The 19,349-nt window shown below is 37.5% G+C and overlaps 1 protein-coding gene across 1 annotated transcript in view; it reads right to left on the bottom strand.

The window, feature by feature from the left end:
- Positions 1-19,349, bottom strand: part of LOC103255999 (3-hydroxyisobutyryl-CoA hydrolase, mitochondrial-like) — a 79,216-nt gene that overhangs the window by 3,498 nt on the left and 56,369 nt on the right. The window contains exons 6-8 of the mRNA XM_008053891.1: positions 9,174-9,252; positions 2,329-2,474; positions 762-848 (exon numbers count right to left, since the gene is read on the bottom strand). Coding sequence (XP_008052082.1) covers positions 762-848; positions 2,329-2,474; positions 9,174-9,252 — 312 coding nt within the window. The remainder of the gene's footprint in view (positions 1-761; positions 849-2,328; positions 2,475-9,173; positions 9,253-19,349) is intronic.

Below are 19,349 nucleotides of genomic sequence, written 5' to 3'. Positions count from 1 at the left end.
CTACAAGTCATGTTGTGTTTTTACTTTTTTATTTACTTTATTTTTTTGAGTTGGGGTCTCACTGTCTCCCAGAGTACAATGGCACAATCCCAGCTCATCATAGCCTCAACTTTCTGAGCTCAGGCGATCCTTCTGCCTCAGCCTCCCAAGTAGCTGCACACCACCATGACTGGCTCATTTAAAAAAAAATTTTGTAGAGACTAGGTCTCACTATGTTGCTGGTCTCAAGTGATCCTCCCACCTCAGTCTCCCAAAATGCTGGGATTATAGGTGTGAGTCACCATGCCCAGCCATTGTGTGGTGTTTTTAATGATTCTTGGCTCTTACAAGAAAATTTAAGTCATGTAACATAAGTAACAAATTAAAAGAAAATGCTGCAAATTACTTTGTCATTAAATATAGATATATATCAGAATTTCACATTAGCAGTTCATAAATAGTGTCAACATTGAACATCTATTACAGAAATGTTATAACTGCGTTGTAAAAAGCCATTGCAAAGACTAATCACAACGCTATGCACTGAAGTCCTCTAGCAGTGGGAAGACAAGCTGTGCAGCTGCATAGTAGAGAAGTCATCTTATTAGATGGCTGTCTAACTAGAACTGTGAAGTACTGAGTCTCCCACCAAGCTTTAGTAAGTACATTCCCAATACATTTATTTATACCCACACACTATAATATTTGCCAGCTGCTAATTTTTAAATCGCTTCCCTTTCCACATGAATTAAAACCTGAGGTTAGAATATGAACAAGATTACCTCTGTATGGTAAGTTTCTAAGAGAGCTGCAATGTTTTCTTTTGAAGGAGATTTCAAGGCTAACAAATCTTCCTCCAACATGCTCAACTAAAGGGGAAAAAAAGGAAAACAGATTTGAGACCCCAAAGAAACAGGAAACTTTTTAAAACTCATATTCTTTTTTAGAAATCTTATCTGAAAATTATGATATTGTCTGTGCAGCTGAGTCACTGAAAGAAATTTAGACTGAAGCTGAATGAAGATTCATTCCCACACAGTACATGGTGCCCTATGATGAATGGATAAAGATGGAGAAACTGAAGAGGAGAAACAGATATGTCTATCTTTGTTTCCCCCTGGCCACCGAGCACCCAAAATTGGTACTGTGACCAAAGATCTAGGTTATACCTTTATTTTATTTTTAATTAATTTCAATTAAAATTGTTCCACACGACTGTGGCCACCAGTCAAGGCATAGCACTACAACACAGCTCCACATCCTTTTCTGTGTGCTCCCTCACTTTTCTGTCCCACACTCAGCTGAGTAGGACTTCTACCGTATCTAAAACATAGTTAATGCCTTCCTGCCTCTGCAGTTTCATTAAATGCTTCTTCTACTTGAATGCTTTTTTTCCTGACAATGCTCTCCTCGGGTCAGCTAACTGGCATCTTTATGAAAAATGTCTAGTCCTTCGAGTACTTTATTTGTATTCTACTTTTACACTTACCACACTTGATTCTGCAAGATGAGACAGATGGTTATTTATCTTTTTCCTACCCCTAACCCCATTTCCAAGCATATTATCACTTTTGTATCCTCTCCTGGCCCTGAGCATGGCAGTCTATCACCAGTTAGTGCATTCTCCTCACCCACAAGGTTTAGCGGTGAGATAAACTGGCCCAGTCAGAGTGAGCTAAGCCAGAGGAAGCAGAATAAATCTTAGGTCTCTTGCTGGGAAATCTGGGGCAAAACTACCTTGAATTTTGCAGAAAGGAAAAATGGGGGCCAAAGAGGCTAAATTCAAGCTAGGATTTAAACTCAGGCTGTCTGTAGACATATTCTTTGGCACAGTGTTATCCTATGCTAAGAAAATTGGCCACAGTGTTTGAAAAACAAAAAAGGCAAAGTAACATGTGTTTCTTGTAGTAGATATACTTTAGAAAAATCGTAAGACTATACTTTATACAAATGCAGTTATTTTACATGTACTAGGGAAATTTACAACCAAAAGAAGCCTTCAAAATATCTCAATAAAATAAAAGCCTATCTTTTTATACATAAAAATTTAGATTTTTAGAGATTAGGTTTTCTTAAATACACATTACTTTTTTTTAGAGACTCTAATTATTCATTAAAAAATATTCACTGAAGGTGCCAGGCATAACAGTCCTGAATCCAGGTATTATGACCTCCGTTTTGAATATGAGGACACAGAATTAGAGAGTTTATGTACCTTCCAAAGGTCACACAGCTATAAGCAAATGATTCAGAGTTCACACTCATGTCGACCAAAAGTCTGTGATCTCAACCACTCACAGTGCCGTCCCCATTTTGTGTTGTTACTCCAGCAAACACCCAAACAAGTACCTTTTCAGAATCTACAAAGTGTGTAGCAATTCCTGTTCTGTACACATCTCTTCCTTTTAGTCGGAATCCTGTTAAAGCAAGGAAGTAACCAAGTTTTCCTTGAAGTCTTGGCAAGAAATAACCTCCACCCACATCAGGGAATAGTCCTGTAATTAAACGTAACAAAAAGAGATAATGGCGATTCGCATGAAAAGCTAAAAATAACCTCTTTACTTTAAATCACACAGCCACTTCTCTCTAGACCTTGAATCAATACTACAATATTATTAAACTAAATATTATATAATGCAATTCATATCACAAAAGACTTGCTATAAATAGTCCTAAGTTAATTTGGATCTTTTTCAAAACCTTCAAGTCTCATTTCTATAAAAGTCAATAAAATATTTGATGACACAGTGCTTTGTATATTACAAATACTCAATAATGTAACCTAAATTTAATTTTCTTACCACTAATTTACTTTTTAAGAGTCTCCCCAAAATGGGTAAAAATTGAAAAAAATATTTTCTTTCCAAATGATAAGCATAGGAAAAAAGATATAACCTGTGGGCTATTATATCACAGAAAATGTAATTATTACCACTTAAGTCATTTCTCAAACTTAGTTCAATTATTTAATATTCAAGATATTTAAATTTTGACACAATAACCATTAGTTCTACTAAACAATTAGTTTATACCTAATAAAATAACTTGCATTTATACTTTTCTTAGCCATCAGTTTAGACCTCTTGCTTGCTGTGCCTAGGTTTGATGGTCGGTTATCTCCTCTTCCCTCCACACACAGCTCCTGTGGGCTTAGACAGTATTTGTATGCTTCTTACTTCCTGCTATGGATCAAATTGTGTCCCTCCAAAATTCCTGATGAAGTTCTAAAACCCCAATATGATTGTATTTGGTATCAGGGCTTTACAGAGGTAGTTAAGGTTAAATAAAGTCCTAAGGGTGGGATCCTAATACAACAGGACTAGTGTCCTTTATAAGAAGTGGAAGACATACCAGGGATACATGCAAACAGAGAAAAAGGCACAGGAGGACACTGCAAGGAGCAAGCCGTCTACAAGCCAAGGAGAGAGGCCTCAGGAGAAACACCTGCTGACAGCTTGATCTTGGACTCCCAGCCTCCAGAACTGGAAATAAATTTCTGCTGTTTCAGTCACTCAGTCTATGGTATTTTGTTACATCAGCCCTAGCAGACTAATACACTTCCAAATCTAATTAGGTCTTTTCCTATGAATACCAAACTCAGATCTGCCTTTTTGACATAACCATGTGGATAATCAGCAATTCACATGTAACATGACAAAAACACAACTTTGATTCACATCCCTCCAACTATACTAATCAGCCTCACCCATCTATTAGCACAAGCTAAATACCTTGGAACTATTCCTAACTCATCATACCAGCAAATCAGTTAAGCCCAAAACATTTTTCCTATCTGTTCACTCTACTCAGCTCTACATCTCTACACTACTTTAAGACAAAATCGCCTCTATAAATCTGTGTTGTTCAACTGAACGTTTTACAAAGATGCAAATGTTCTATAATTTTTTGTTATCCAATAAGACAGCCACAAGTACACATAACTATCAAAAACTTAAAATGTGGCTGGTGCAACTAAGGAACTAAATTTATCTTATTTAAATTTAATTAATTTATATTTAAACTCAAAAAGTCACTCGTGGCTAGAGGCTGCAGTATTGGACACCTCCTAACCAATCTCACTGTTTCCACTCTGTTATCTCTACAATCCATTATCCTCAAAGCTACCAGAATGATAGCATTAAAATATAAACCAGGCTGCAGTGGCTCACGCCTGTAATTCCAGCACTTTGGGAAGCTGAGGCGAGTGTATAGCCTGAGTCTAGGGGTTCAAGATCAGCCTGGGCAACTTGGTGAGACCTTTTCTCTACAATAAATCACAAAAATTAGCTGGGAGTAGTGGCATGCACCTGTAGTTCCAGCTACTTGGAAGGCTGAAGTGGAAGGACTGCCTGAGTCCAGCAGGTCAAGGCTGCAGTGACCATGAGCACGCCACTGCACTCCAGTCTGGGTGAAAGTGAGACTCCGACTCAAAAAATACATAAATATATAAACCAGCCGCTGCTTTATACTCTTCTACAGTCTTCCTTCATATTTAGGTTTAATTCTAAACTCTTCATCTGAGACTTCTGTGGACCTCTTCAAGAGCCCTCATGTACCTATTCAAGAGCATATTATATCAATCCTGCTCTTGATTCAGACATAGTTGCCTGTATTTGGTTCCTTGAACAGATGAAGTTCATTCTTATCTAAGGGTCTTTGAACTAATGCCACAATATTCTGCTCTCAGATCCTAATATAGCTGGTTCCTTCTCGCCATTTAAATCTCAGCTTAAAAGACATCTCCTCTGAGAGCCTCTTTAATTATTCAATCTATAAGTAAACATCAGGAAGACCTACACTTGGACAAGATGGAGGTAACAGACACCAGACTTAGCCTCTCACCTGAAAAAACTATAAAAATAGACACAATATATGAAGCAACAGTGTTTTCAACACACTGGACATCAGGCAATAAAGAAAACTGATCCCTGAATATCAGAAAACAAGCAAGGTAAACCCTACAATAGCTCCAGCTTAATGTCTTGAGAAAGTTTCAGAGAGGGAGAGAGAGAGAAGTGCAGAGGGTCTCCTTTAAGTATTCAGTTTAGGACTGGTAAATATATATATGTATCTGTGTGAGCAAACTATCTGAGGCTAAAGAGTCACAGGCAAGGACTACAGAAAACAGTACTGAGAACCCTCACAGGGCTGAGAACAGTGCATGTTTCTACCAGCCAGACTAGGAAGATTCATGTTTCATGGAGCACTGGGTGGACTACAAAAAAGGATGTTGCCTCAGGAGAGAAAAATAATTAGCCTTAGCCAGAGCACTGCTCCGATCATGCATAAAAATCTTAAAAACAAAACAAAACTCAAAACACCTGAAAAGATCAAAATTTTTCCAAGGAACTTAAATTCATCTCAGGAGGAAGCTCAAAAATATTTATGAGAATACAAAAATATCCAGCACCCAACAAGGTAAAGTTTACAATGTCTAAAATCCACTAAAAAATTACCAGCTATCTAAAGAAGCAGGAAAATACTACACATAATACGGTGATAAATAAAAATTTACTCAGAACTGACATGAGAATTAGACAAGAATACTAACCCAGTTATCATAAACATATCCCATATGTTTAGCAAGTTAAATAGAGACTGTGAGTTTTTTTTTTTTTTAATAAAAAGACCCAAATCATACTTCTAGAGATGAAAGCTGAAATGAATGTATAAAGCTAAAAAATACCTAGATGAGATTAAGGGCAGATTCAAACTTGTAAAAGAAAAGATTAATAAACTTGAGGACACGGGAATAGAAACTATCTAAAATGAAAAAAACAAAAGAAAAATTGTAAAAATAAATGAGTGAGCCTTATGTAAGTGGAGTGCCTCAAAAGGGAGTGGAAGAAAAGTATATGAAGAAATAGAAGAAAATTTTCCAATTTTGACAAAAACTACAAACCTAAGTAGTTCAATAAACTTAAGCATTAGGAACATGAAGAAAAGTACACCAAGGCACATCATAATAAAATAGACCAAAACATGTGATCAAGAGAAAGTCTTATGAGCAGCCAGAAAAAACAAAAAGACACTTACAGAGGAACAAAGACAAGGATGAGAGAAGGTTTTTCACAGGAAACAATGTAAACAAGAAGACAGTGTAGCAACATCTTTAAATTACTGCAATTAAAAATAGAGTTCTATACTCAGGTCTCAAAACAATAAACTCAGCTTTCCTCTGAAGAGACTACAGAAAGAAGAACAAATAAAATAAAGTAAGCAGAAGAAAGTAATTAGTAAGTATTAGCAGAAAGAAACAAAACAGAAAATAAATGAAAACAAATATCTGGTTTTTGGAGATCAATAAAATTAGTAAACCTAATAAGACTGCTCAGGAAAAAAGAAAAGAAGACACAAATGATCATTATCAGGAACAAGAGAGCGAGACGTCACTATAGACTGCACATTAAAAAAATAATAAGGACATATTATTGTCTTACTCTGTTTTAAGTTGCTATGACAGAATATCACAGATGGGGTAATTTATAAAGAAAAGACACTTATTTCTCACATTCAGGAGGCTGAGAAGTCCAATATCAGTGTTGGCATCAGGCAAGAGGATGAGAAGGAATGAAAGAGCAAGAGGGAAGGGAGCTGAACTCATCCTTTTATCAGGAACCAACCCCCAATAACTAACCCACTCCTGAGATAACATTCATCCATTCAGGAGGGCAGAGTTCTCACCTCTTAAATTTCACTCCCAACACTGATGATTTGGGGATTAACTTTCCAACATATGAACTTTGGGGATACATACAAATCACAGCAATTATGAACAACGTTATGCCAATAAATTGGCCAAAATTCCTTAAAAGACCCAAATTACTAAAGTATATGCAAGAAGAGATAGATAACTTGAACAGCCCCATAGCTATTAAAGACTTTGGATTTACAATTAAAACCCCTCCCATAAAAAATATTCCCAACCTAGATGGCTTCACTGGTAGCTTCTACCAAACATTTATAGAAAAAAAAAAATGATACTGGTGGGCTCAGTGGCTTACGCCTGTAATCCCAACACTTTGGAAAGCAGAGATGAGAGAATTACCTGAGCCCAGGTGCTTGAGACCAGCCTGGGCAACTTGGCAAGACCTCATCTCTACAATAAAGCAAAAGATTAGCCAGGCATGGTGGCACATGCCTGTGGATCCAGCTCCTTGGAAGGCTGAGGCAGAAGATCACCTGAACCCAGCAGGTTGAGGCTGTAGTAGCTATAAGCATGCCACTGCACTCCACCCCAGGTGACAGAGTGAGATTAGAAAAAAAAAAAAAAAAAAAAAAAAAAAATACCAAGTCTACACAAATTCTTCCAGAAAATAAAGCCAATAATACCCCAATACTCAAACAAAATAAGAACTTTACAGAAAAATCCCAGACCAAATCCCTCATGAAAACAAGATGTAAAAATTACAAATAAAATTTTAGAAAAGCAAACACAGCAATATATGAAAAGGATAACACATCATATCAAAGTGAGGTTTATCCTAGCAGTGCCTGGTTAGTTGAATACTGAAAAGCCAGAGTAATTCACCATCAACAAACTTAAAAAACAAACAAACAAAACCAATTATCATCTCAAAAGATACAGAGAAAAACATTTCACAAAAACAAAAATCCATTCCTAATTTAAAAAATAAGCCCTCAGCAATATAGAAATAGAAGGAAACTTCCTCACCCTGATAAAAGGCATCTATGAAAAATCTATACCTTAATATCAAACGTAATAGGTGAAAGACTGAACACCTTCCCCTAAGATCAGGAACAAGGGAAGAATATTTGCTCTCACCACTTCTATTCAACATTGTATTAGAAGTTCTACACATTGTAGCCAGGTGCGGTGGCTCATGCCTGTAATCCCAGCATTTTGGGAGGAGGAGGTGGGAGGACTGCCTGAGCTCAAGGGTTTGAGATCAGCCTGGGCAACATGGCAACACCTTGTCTCAACAATAAATTTTTTAAAATAGCTGGGCGTGGTGGTGCATGCCTGTAGTTCCAGATACTTGGAAGGCTGAAGCAGAAGGATCGCCTGAGCCCAGCAGGTCGAGACTGGGTGACCGAGTGAGAGTCCAACTCAAAAAAAGGAAGTTCTATACACATACACACACACACACACACACACACACACACACAGTGCAATAAGGCAAGAGAAAGAAATAAAAAGTAAAGAAAGAGTAAAACTGACCTTTTTTGTACATGACATAATTGTCCTGACATAATTGTCCATTTAGGAATTTCAGCGGAATTTACAAAAAAGCAACTAACACTGATAAGTGACTGTAATAAGTTTTCAGGATACAAGGTAAATGCAAACATCAAGTGTATTTCTATATACTGGTAACTAACAGAACTGAATATTTTAAAAAATATTTATAATATTATCAATCAATATGGAATACTTATGGATAAATCTGACAAAAGATATACAGGACCTATACACTGAAAACTATAAAATTTACTGAGAGAAATTAAAGACTATTTTATAAATGGAGAAATAAGCCTTGCTCATGGGTCTGAAGACTCAGTATTATTAAGATGTCAATTCTCCCCAAATTGATATAGATTCTAGACAATCAAAATCAAAATCCCAGGAGGCGTTTTTGGTGAAATTGACAAACTCACTCTAAAATCCATATAGAAATACAAAGGACCTATATAGCCAAAACAAATTGAGGGAAAAAAGAACAAGGTTGGAAAATTATTACTACCTGATTTCAAGACCTACTACAAAGTAATAGTAACCAAGATGGTGTGGTATTGGCACCAAGCTCAACATATATAGACAACCGACAAAGGTAAACACATAATTCAGTGGCAAAACACTGGCCTTTTCAACAAGTGGCACTAGAATGGATTTTCTTTCTATATACAAAATAATAAACTTTGATTCACATCTTTGATCTGTACCTCTTACCATATACAAAAATAAACTCAAAATGATCATAGATCTAAATGCAAGAATGCAATCCATTAATCTTTTATCTAAAATTACTATAGCTTGTCAGCATCTCCAGTTTTGTATTTTGTGTTTTCAGACACAAATATTGTGCTATAATATAAACTTTTAGGTACTTCCTATTTATTTTTTAAAGTTTTTTCATTGCTTTATTTCACACAAGATTATATCAACAACAGTATAATATGATGTGTATCAAAACAAGTGATTCTAAAAGTAACAAAAATATCTGGTTTTTTACCTATTGCTGTTTCTGGCATTGCAAAAACAGACTTTTCCGTAGCCACTCGGAACTGCCCATGAACAGAAAGACCAACTCCCTAGAGAAATAAGACCAAAAAATTGGTTTAAATATATTATGAAATATAAAACATAAAATCACACATTCAAAATTACAACCAAGTAACTGTCTTTAGATACCACACCATTTTGGACAAACTTAACTGGACAAAATATATGGGGATCCCAGATATCCAAAATAGATTTCTTTTAGCTAAGACACTTTCAGTCAGTATTCTGCATCATGCTTCATGTCCTCTTCCTCAATTCCTACTCATTTCAAAACTCATGCAGCTTTACAGAATAATAACTCTTTCCTGAACCACTGAGTGTTGCTTCTTATTGCAATCAAAAACCACAACCAAGCTGGACATGGTGACAAGTGCCTGTAGTCTCAGCTACTTGTGAGGCAAAAGGATCCCTTGAACCCAAGAGTCGGAGTCCAACCTATTCAACACAGCCAGACCCTATTATCTTTAAAACACACACAACCAATATTCTGGCATATTTCAGTAGCTTTGAATATAAACACATTTTATTTATTCATACATTCCATAACATTAGCAACATTTTTCTCAAATACAACATTTAATGGGGCCAAATATATAACTCTCAAAAATTGATTACTGAACATTTAAGTTTTAGAAAATGAAAAAATTAGACTGAAAGTCTCTATTTCCAACTTGTTAAATGTCACTGAAAGCAAACATACCAGTCATCTTTGAATACCAGACATATTTGGATAAGATGAAATGAGAGGTAATGACAAAGGATCCAAGTTTGTGTCAGTTGCTCACATTAAAATATACATTTCTGGCCATTGCCTTACAAGATTCTGGTGTGGCCATGTGTTCTTTGAGCTATGGCCACTACCATGTTTCCTAAGCTTTGGCCTCTTCTCTCCTACCTTGGAGAGGTGAATCAATCTCTCTCTAATTTACCTTCTAAATAACCTCAAATGTTAAGAATCTTAGAGAACATAGGAAACACCCTTTATGGAAATCAGAATATGCAACCAATTCCTGATCAAAACCCCAAAAGCCTAAGCCATAAGAGATAAGATAGACAAGTGGGACCTCATCAAACAGAAAAGCTTCTGCAAAGCAAAAGAAACCATCAAGAGAGCAGGGAGACAGTCTACAGAATGGGAAAAAGTATTTGCCAACTACATATCTGACAAAGGCCTAACATCCAGGATCTACAAGGAACTCAAACATAATGAAAGGAAAAAAAGTTCCATTAAAAAGTGGGCAAAAGACATGAATAGACACGTCTCAAAAGACATTCAAGCAGCCAATACACACAAGAAAAAATGCTCAGTCTCACTCATCATCAGAGAAATGCAAATCAAAGCTACATTGAGATACCACCTAACTCCAGAAAGAATGGCCATCATTAATGAAACAAAAAACAATAGATGCTAGTGAGGATGCGGAGAAAAGGAAACACTTCTACACAGTTGGTGGAAATGCAAACTAGTTCAACCTCTATGGAAAACAGTGTGGTGATTCATAAAAGAACTAGAAATTGACCTTACATTCGACCCAGCGGTCCCCCTTCTGGGAATATACCCAGAGGAACTTAAATCACTCTACAAAAAAGATACCTGCACACTCATGTTTACTGCAGCACTATTCACAATAGCAAAAACATGGAACTAACCATGCTGCCCAGTGAAACTGAAATAGATTTTTTAAAAAATGTATATATACACGATGGACTATTACACAGCCATAAAATTATGGACTTCGCAGCAATTTGAATGGATTTAGAGTCCATCATACTCAGTGATCTATCACAGGAACAAAGAACTGAGTACCACATGTTCTCATTCATAAGCAGACCCTGAACATTTACCATATAATACAATAAGAAAGGGATTGGCAGTAACGGGACATTACCAGGGGAGGGAGGGGGTCACATAACATAAAAAAGGGTACCTGATCTCAAATCAGGCAAAGTGGGTACCAAAAGGAGACCTAAACTACCAGTATGATGACCACTTGTATACCTAATTCTGAATTGTACCTACCTTTAAAATTAATATATATATGTACATTTCCTATTATATGCTCTTTCCACATTATTCAGAACTTCTATTTGATTATTTTAGTTCTCATTCTTAAGCCCTTTTTACCATTTTACTCTATCTTTGACATCAAAGAGTTAAATAAGTTGAAATAAGTGACGTATTTGGAAAAACTTCAGGCATTTAGTAAGAGTTCTATAAGTGCTAGCTAAATAGAATTAGCCTCATTTCTATCTGATTCTTTTAATTTTTCATTACAATTTCCTCAACTCCAAGTCTTTTCACACTTAGTTCAGCCATTTATAAGTTCTTAAAATTTTTAAGCCTTTCATTAAGAAAATACTTCTCCAGGTGTGGTGGCTCACACCTGTAACCCCAGCACTTTGGGAGGCCAAGGCAGGAGGACTGCTTGAGCCCAGGAATTCGAGACCAGCCTAGGCAACACAGTGAGACTTTGTCTCTACAAAAATAAAAAAGTTAGCCAGTCGTGGTGGTATACACCTGTAGCCCTAGCTACTCGGGAGGCTGAGGTAGGATTGACTGAGCCCAGGAGGTTGAGGCTGCAGTGAGTTGTGATTATGCCACTGCACTCCAGCCTGGGTGACTCAAAAAAAAAAAAGAAAGAAAGAAAAGAAAAGAAAAAGAAACAAAGGAAGAAAGAAAATACTTAGAAATATATGCAATTTCTTATAAACTTTATGTACTGTATACTAAGTTTAAATGTGAAAGAACATGTCCATAAGCATGAAAATAAATAAAACTACACCCAGTGTCAAATTATCAATCAGAATATTATAGGTATTCTATTAGGGCATAGTCAGCTGCCAATATTATCCCAGATCAGATTACATTATACTTCAGGGTTATATGAAATCTTACACATTCTCATAAAAATAAAATAATAGGTATATTAATAACTTCTTAAGAGCCCCTGCTTTACGTTCTACTCTCCACTTTGAGAGTTTATCACACTGTAACTGAAAGTTGTTAGTGTGCAGAAATGTGTTGCTGAGAACTTAAAAGAAATAGTTGGATGGAATTAACAGTTTTCAGACTGTACTGTTGAGCCCTAGGCCTGAGCAGAGCTGCCCAGCAGGTAGACCTCCAGGGCTTACTGGATGACCTGTCTCAATCCTCACTCCTCTGGTTATCACTGCCATCTCTTTTAATTAACTTTGAATTCCACAAACAGCACATGACTATATTCCCCTTTATTTACAGTTACACATAAAGTCTGACCACAACCCTGATCTAGTGTAGTCATTCTCTCCTCAGAGACACACAGCTATTATTAATTTGGCAAGTAACCTCCAAATTTTTCCCCCCAGAGACACACACACAGCTATTATTAATTTGGCAAGTAACCTTCAGATTTTTCCCCCATACATTTCTCATATTTGATCAAATGTGTATATTTATCTGATACACAATTTATACACAATAATATATAACTACATACATATAATTCAAACTCTGTCCCACGGCCTGCAAAGGCTCTAGCAATCTGGCCCAGCCTTCCTCTCCGACTTTATCTCCCTCCACTCTCCCCATGCTCGTTCCACTACCCACAGGACTTCACTCTGTTCATCCAAAATTTCAAGATTTTATAATTTCAATTAATCGTAACATTTTAAAGTAGGGAAGACATCCCAAGGAAGGCCACAGACTATTCAATCCCTGCTTGTTTCCTGAGGGAATCTGCTCTGCCCCAAGACTTGTTCCTTTCCTCAAGCAGAGCCTGACCTAGAAATGGGCAATGGAACCCCGGGCGGCCAACTGACTGACCAGCATTCTGTGGCCTGGGGAGGAAAGGCATGAGGGTGAATTGACAAGGTTCTTACTCTTACGTATTTAAACTAAAACACAGATGGCAGCTGTCAGTTGATGACAGGCAATAAAGCTTAAAGGTCATCTGAAATTTCAGCTAAAGAAGCCAAGATAGCCAAGTAAAAGCTGAAATTATATGAGGTAGGGATCAAAACACTGAGAAGGCTGCAGTCTGTACTACACAGAAGCAGCAGAAATAGTTGGAGAGAAAAATAAACAAACACACTGCTTATATTTGCCTCCAGTCCACAGCTGCAGTCTAGCTTTCAGGAAGACATGCTATGCGGTGGCTTTGTCTTAGGAGTCCCACTTGATCCCTGAACTTACCTAATACCTGCCCATCTCTTTTATAGATCTGTTTGAGTAAGTATCCATTCTTTTCCATTTAAAGAAGACTCTGGATCAGATTTTCAGTCAGAACGAGACCTACATCCTGCCAATATCACACAACAGAAGCCCAGTTAGTCCTCAGACCTCTACTGTTTACCCGTAGCAATCCAGTTCTGTGTTTTTCCTCCTAATGCTGCTCTTCCTAACTGGCAATTCCCATGACATCTTTGGGAATCCTCATTCCTTTATAAAAGAACGACCTCAGACCAGTTTCTCCACGGAAGGATCTCTCCACCTCCTTAACTCTATATAAAGAAGGAAATTCATAAGCTCCATATACTTTCACATAGAAACTATAGATCCTGTATCCAGTGATTGAGCGCTTCAGCTTATATTACACAATACAATTTGTTTCAGCCTTGGCTGATGATTATAGTGATGAAACAAAAGGCCTCAAGATTTTAGCAAAAAGTTATTAATGAGAAGCTTTCAGAATAAGAGATCATTGACCTAAGTATCATTAAGAGACGATTTTAAAGTCTTTCAATAGAGATGAAGGCTGGGAACATTCAAGTCTCCTGACTTGGAGATACTAGGAACATGCTGATCCACACTGAATGGGTATAGAATCCTAATGGCAGAATCATAACTAATTTTTCTATCTTACATCAAAGGATCCATTATAGGTTGCTTGTAAGAAGACCCCTTAATTTCCAAAATTTGATCCTACATTTAACCATTAATCTTAGCTGGTGCTCCTTTGCTAGACTACAAAGGCCTCAAAGTCTTCAAGCTTTGTTATATGAACTAATTTTTATACAAATTATTTCTCCAAATAGAACACTTTATTCCAATTCCTACACTCCTCAAATACCCTCCCTGTCTCCTACCAAACCCAGTAGTCAAATCTCATTTTCCATCTAGCAGAGTATCTCAGTAGCATTTGACAGTTACTTGCTCCAACTTTATGAAGCATTTTACTGAGCTTTGAGATATCATCTGTTCCTCATTTTCTTTCTGGCTTATGAGTTGCTCTTTCATTTCTTACTGGCATTGAAAATGCTGATCTGCCACAATGCTCAGATGCCACCCTTCTATTCCACTTCATCTACACTCTGTCCTGTCTACACTCATTCTCTGGGCGATCTCTTCCAACTCCAGGATTTTAAGCACTACCTGTAACACTAATAAATTTTTTCCCCATCCCTGATTGCTCTAGTCAGTTTTCTACTCAATATCTCCACTTGAATGTCTAATAAATATCTCAGCCTTCCCACATCAGAAGTAAATCTCTAGATTTCTCCTTCAATGTGCCCTTCCCTCTATCTTCTCCATCTCAGTAAATAGCACCACCATTCATCCAGCTGCTCAGGCCAAACATTTCGGTATTATCTTCAAATATATCCTGGATTGGGCCACTTTTCACCATCTCTACCATTACGACCCTGCTTGAAGCCACCTATCATCTCTTGCCTGGAAGAGTCTCTCTTGCTTCTATTCTTGCCACAACCTAGTCTCTACACAGCAGTCAAAGTAAACTTGTTCAAATGTAAAACACATCATATCATGCCCCTGTCCAAAATTCTTCAGTGACTTTCCATTATGCTAAAATATTATCATCATGGCTAATAAGGTCCTACATAATCTGAATTACCTCCCTGATCTTATGGCCGACCACTCCCCACTTTCACTCCAGTAAGCCACACTGGCTTTAACTTCTTGACATATAACATATATTTGAAAATACACAAACATTAGCAAAAAGTTAGTAAGCATACAGTTTCTGTGAATTATCCCCAAATGAACACACCCAGATCCAACTAAAAATGATCAGAAATTCCTTTACGTACCATCAGTCACTATATGCCCTCCATACTTCAAATAACTACTATCATGACCTCTAACAAAACACTAGTTTTTTTTTCTGGTTTTTATATATATACAAATAGAATATATAGCATTATCTGGCATCTTTCGGTCAACATTCTGTTTGTGAGACAGATTCACATTCCTGTGTGTAGCAGCAACTTGTTCTTTTTCATTGTACAGCATCGTTTAGTATGAATAAACAATAATTTGTTAATCCATTATACTGTAAATGGCTACTTGGGTTGTTTCCAGTTTTTGGTTATTGCAAGTAACAATTCAGTGACCATTCTTATGCATATCTTTTGGTACATATTCACATACATTTTGATAAGGTATATATCAGAGGATAAACTGTAGGTCAGAGTATCAATTTATCAAAATATAAAAGATATCAAAACAGCCAGGCACAGTGGGTCAAGCGTGTAATCCTAGCATTTTGGGAGGCCAAGGTGAGGGGATTACCTGAGCCCATGGGTTCGAGAACAGTCCAGGCAAATTAGCAAGACCTCACCTCTACAATAAATCAAAAAATTAGCCCTGCATGGTAGCGTGCACCTGTAGTACCGACTATTTGGAAGGTGGAGGTGGAATGATCGCCTGATCCCAGCAGGTCGATGCTGGGGTGGCTGTGAGAGTGCCACTGCACTCCAGCCTGGGTGACAGAGAGACTCCAACTCAAAAAAAAAAAAAAGATATCAAAACAATTTTTCTAAGTGGCAGTAGCAATTTCTACTCCTACTCCGCTAGCAGAATATGACTTGAAGTGCCGCATTCTCACAAATACTTGAAGTTGTCTTTCACATTTCAGCCATTCTAATAAATGTTAGTATTTCATTGTGGTTTTAATCTGCAATTCCTTGATGAATAATGCAGTTGAGTGCTATTTCATGTTTACTGGCTATTTGGATATCCTCTTTGTGAAACATCTGTTCTAATCTGTTGTTCATCTTTCTATTGATTGGTAGAAATTCCTTACATATTCTGGATATGATTTTGTTATCAGATATATGTATTCCAAATACCTTTTTTTTTTTTGAGTTGGGGTCCCACTCTGTCACCCAGGCTGGAGCGTAGTGGGAACAATCACAGTTCACCATAGCCTTGATCTCCTGGGCTCAGGGAACCCTTCCACTTCAGCCTCCAGAGTAGCTGGGACTATAGGTGTGCACCACCCTGCCCAGTTAATTTTCAGTTTTTTTGGGTTTTTTTTAGAGTCAAGGTCTCATTATGTTGCCTGGCTGGTCTAAAGCAATCCTCCTGCCTCAGCCAACCTAAGCACTGGGATTACAAGTATGAGCTACAGCACCCAATTTCCAAATATCTTTTCAGTCTGTTGCTTACCTTTTCACTCTCGTTAGGCGATCTTGGAACAAACAGAAGATCTGATTTATTTTTTTGAATTGGGTCTCACACTGCCATCCAGCCTGGAGTGCAGTGGCATGCTCACAGGTCACTACAGCCTCAACCTCAAGTGATCCTTCTGTCTCAGCCTCCCAAGCAGCCAGGATTACAGATATATGCCACCACGTCTGGCTCATTTTTTGATTTTTTGTAGAGACAAGGACTCACTACGTTGTCTAGACTGGTCTCAGACCTGGGCTCAAGCAATTCTCCCACCTCTGCCTCCCAAAGTGCTGGGATTGCAGGTGTGAGCCCATGTCTAGCAGAAGTTCCTATTTTTAACACATTCCAATTTGCTGGTTTTATTTAGAGTGCATTTAGTGTATTATTTAAGTAATGCCTCCCTACCCCTCAAGATCATAAAGACATTTCACATATTATTTTCTGAAATATTTATATTGTTGTATCTTTCATGTTTAGATCTACCTGCTAGAATAGTATGAGGTTTGAGACAATACTTTTTTCTACATGGATTTACAAATGACACAACATGATTTACTGAAATGAGCCTCTTAGTTTGTTTATGCAGCAACAGGTAATCAGAACAACAGGACTTGTTGATTTGATTTGCTAATATTTTAAAGATTCGTCATCTACGTTCATAAGAGAGACTGGATATAGATTTCTTTTCTTGTAATGTCCTTTTTAGGTTTTAGTATCAAGATTATGCTAGCCACATAAAATGTAGTTGCAATGATTCCTCATTGCCTGAAAAAGTCTGGATATGATTAATGTTATTTCTTCTTTAAGTGTTTAAAATCATTTTTTATTTTTTATTTTTTGAGTTGGAGTCTCACTCTGTCACCCAGACTGGAGTGCAGTGGCCACTCCCGGCCACCGCAGCCTCGACCTGCTGGGCTCCGGCGATCCTTCCTCCTCAGCTTTCCAAGTAGCCAGAATTACAGGCCTGCGCTGCCACACCCGGCTGATTTTTTGATTTATTGTAGAGATGAGGTCTCACTGCCCAGATGGGTCTCAAACCCGCGGGCTCAGGCAATCCACTCACCTCAGCCTCCCAAGGCGTGGGATTACAGGCTGAGCCACCAAGCCTGGCTTGTTTTTTTCCTTTCAGTACGTTTGAGTTCCTTGTAGATCCTAGATGTTAGGCCTCTGTCAGATATACAGTTGGCAAATATATTTTCCAGTCTGTGGCCTGCTCTCTTGGTGGTTTCTTTTGCTTTGCAGAAGCTTGTCAGTTTGATGAGGTCCCACTTGTCTATCTTATTTCTTATGGTATGGGCACTTAGGGTTATAATCAGGAATTGGTTGCCAGTTCCAATTTCCATAAGGGTGTCTCCTGGGTTTTCTGAGATTCTTAGAGTTTGAGGTTTTACATTTAAGTCTTTGATCCATTTAGAGTTACTTTTTGTGTATGGTGATAGGTAGGGGTCTTGTTTCAATCTTCTGCATATGAACAGCCAGTTTCCCTAGCACCATTTACTGAATAGGTTCTCCTCTCCCCAGTCGTCATTGTTGGAGGCTTTGTCAAAGACGAGTTGGTTGAGAAATTGAGATTTTTGCTTCTGGAATCTCTATCTTGTTCCATTGGTCTATACGCCTGTTCTACAAGGCTGTTTTGATTACTGTAGCCTTATAGTAAAGTTTGAAGTTTGGAAGTGTGATATCTCTTGATTTGTTTTTTTTTTTTTGCTAAGGATTGTTTTGGCTATTCATGGTCATTTATGTTTCCATATGAATTTCTGTATTGTCATTTCCAGGTCTGAGGAGAATGATGTTGGTAATTTAATGGGTGTTGTGCTGAATCTGTAGATTGCCTTTGGTAGGACTGACATTTTAACAAGTGTTGATTCTTCATATTCATGAGCATGGAATATTTTTCCATTTGTTTGTGTCTTCTTGGATTCCTTTGAGCAGTGTTTTGTAGTTCTCATTGTAAAGGTCTTTGACTCCTCTGGCTAGGAAGATGCCAAGGTATTTCACTTTTTTTGTGGCTATTATGAATGGAATTGTGCTTTTTATTTGGGTCTCTGCATGCTTATTGTTGGTATATAGGAATGCAACTGTCTTTTGCACATTTATTTTATACCCTGAGACTTTGCCAAAGACCTTTATCAGTGCAAGCAGGTTTTTAACAGATTCTCCTTGATTTTCAAGGTATTGGATTATATCATCAGCAAAGAGGGATAACTTGACTTTCTCTTTTCTTATTTGGATACCCTGATTTTCTTCTCTGGTTTAATTGCCCAAGCTAGGACTTCCAACACAATGTTGATCAAGAGGGGCGAGAGTCAGCAGCCCTGTCTTGATCCAGTTTGGGGGTTTCCAGTTTCCAGTTTCTGCAATATGTTAGCAGTGGGTTTATCATGGATGGCACTTACTATTTTGAGGTATGTTCCTTCTATACCTAGGTGTTTGAGGGTTTTTATCAAGAAAGGATGCTTGATTTTAGCAAAAGCTTTTTCTGCATTTAATTATATGTAGTTCTTGTTTTTACATCTGTTGATGCATTTAGTTACATTTATGGTCTTGTGAATGTTGAACCAGACCTGCATCCTAGGGATGAAGCCTGCTTGGTCATGGTAGATGATTTTTGAGATGTATTTTTGGATACAATTTGCTAGAAACTTGCTGAGGATTTTTGCATCTATGTTCATAAGGGATATTGGCCTATAGTTCTCTTTTTTTGTTGGATCTTTACCTGGTTTGGGTATCAGTGTTGTT

This window comes from Carlito syrichta, unplaced genomic scaffold (assembly GCF_000164805.1).
Source record: "Carlito syrichta isolate Samal-C Ts95f unplaced genomic scaffold, Tarsius_syrichta-2.0.1 Scaffold288823, whole genome shotgun sequence".
In the NCBI taxonomy this organism is placed as follows: Eukaryota; Metazoa; Chordata; class Mammalia; order Primates; family Tarsiidae; genus Carlito; species Carlito syrichta.
This window is presented reverse-complemented; position numbering and strand designations above follow the sequence as displayed.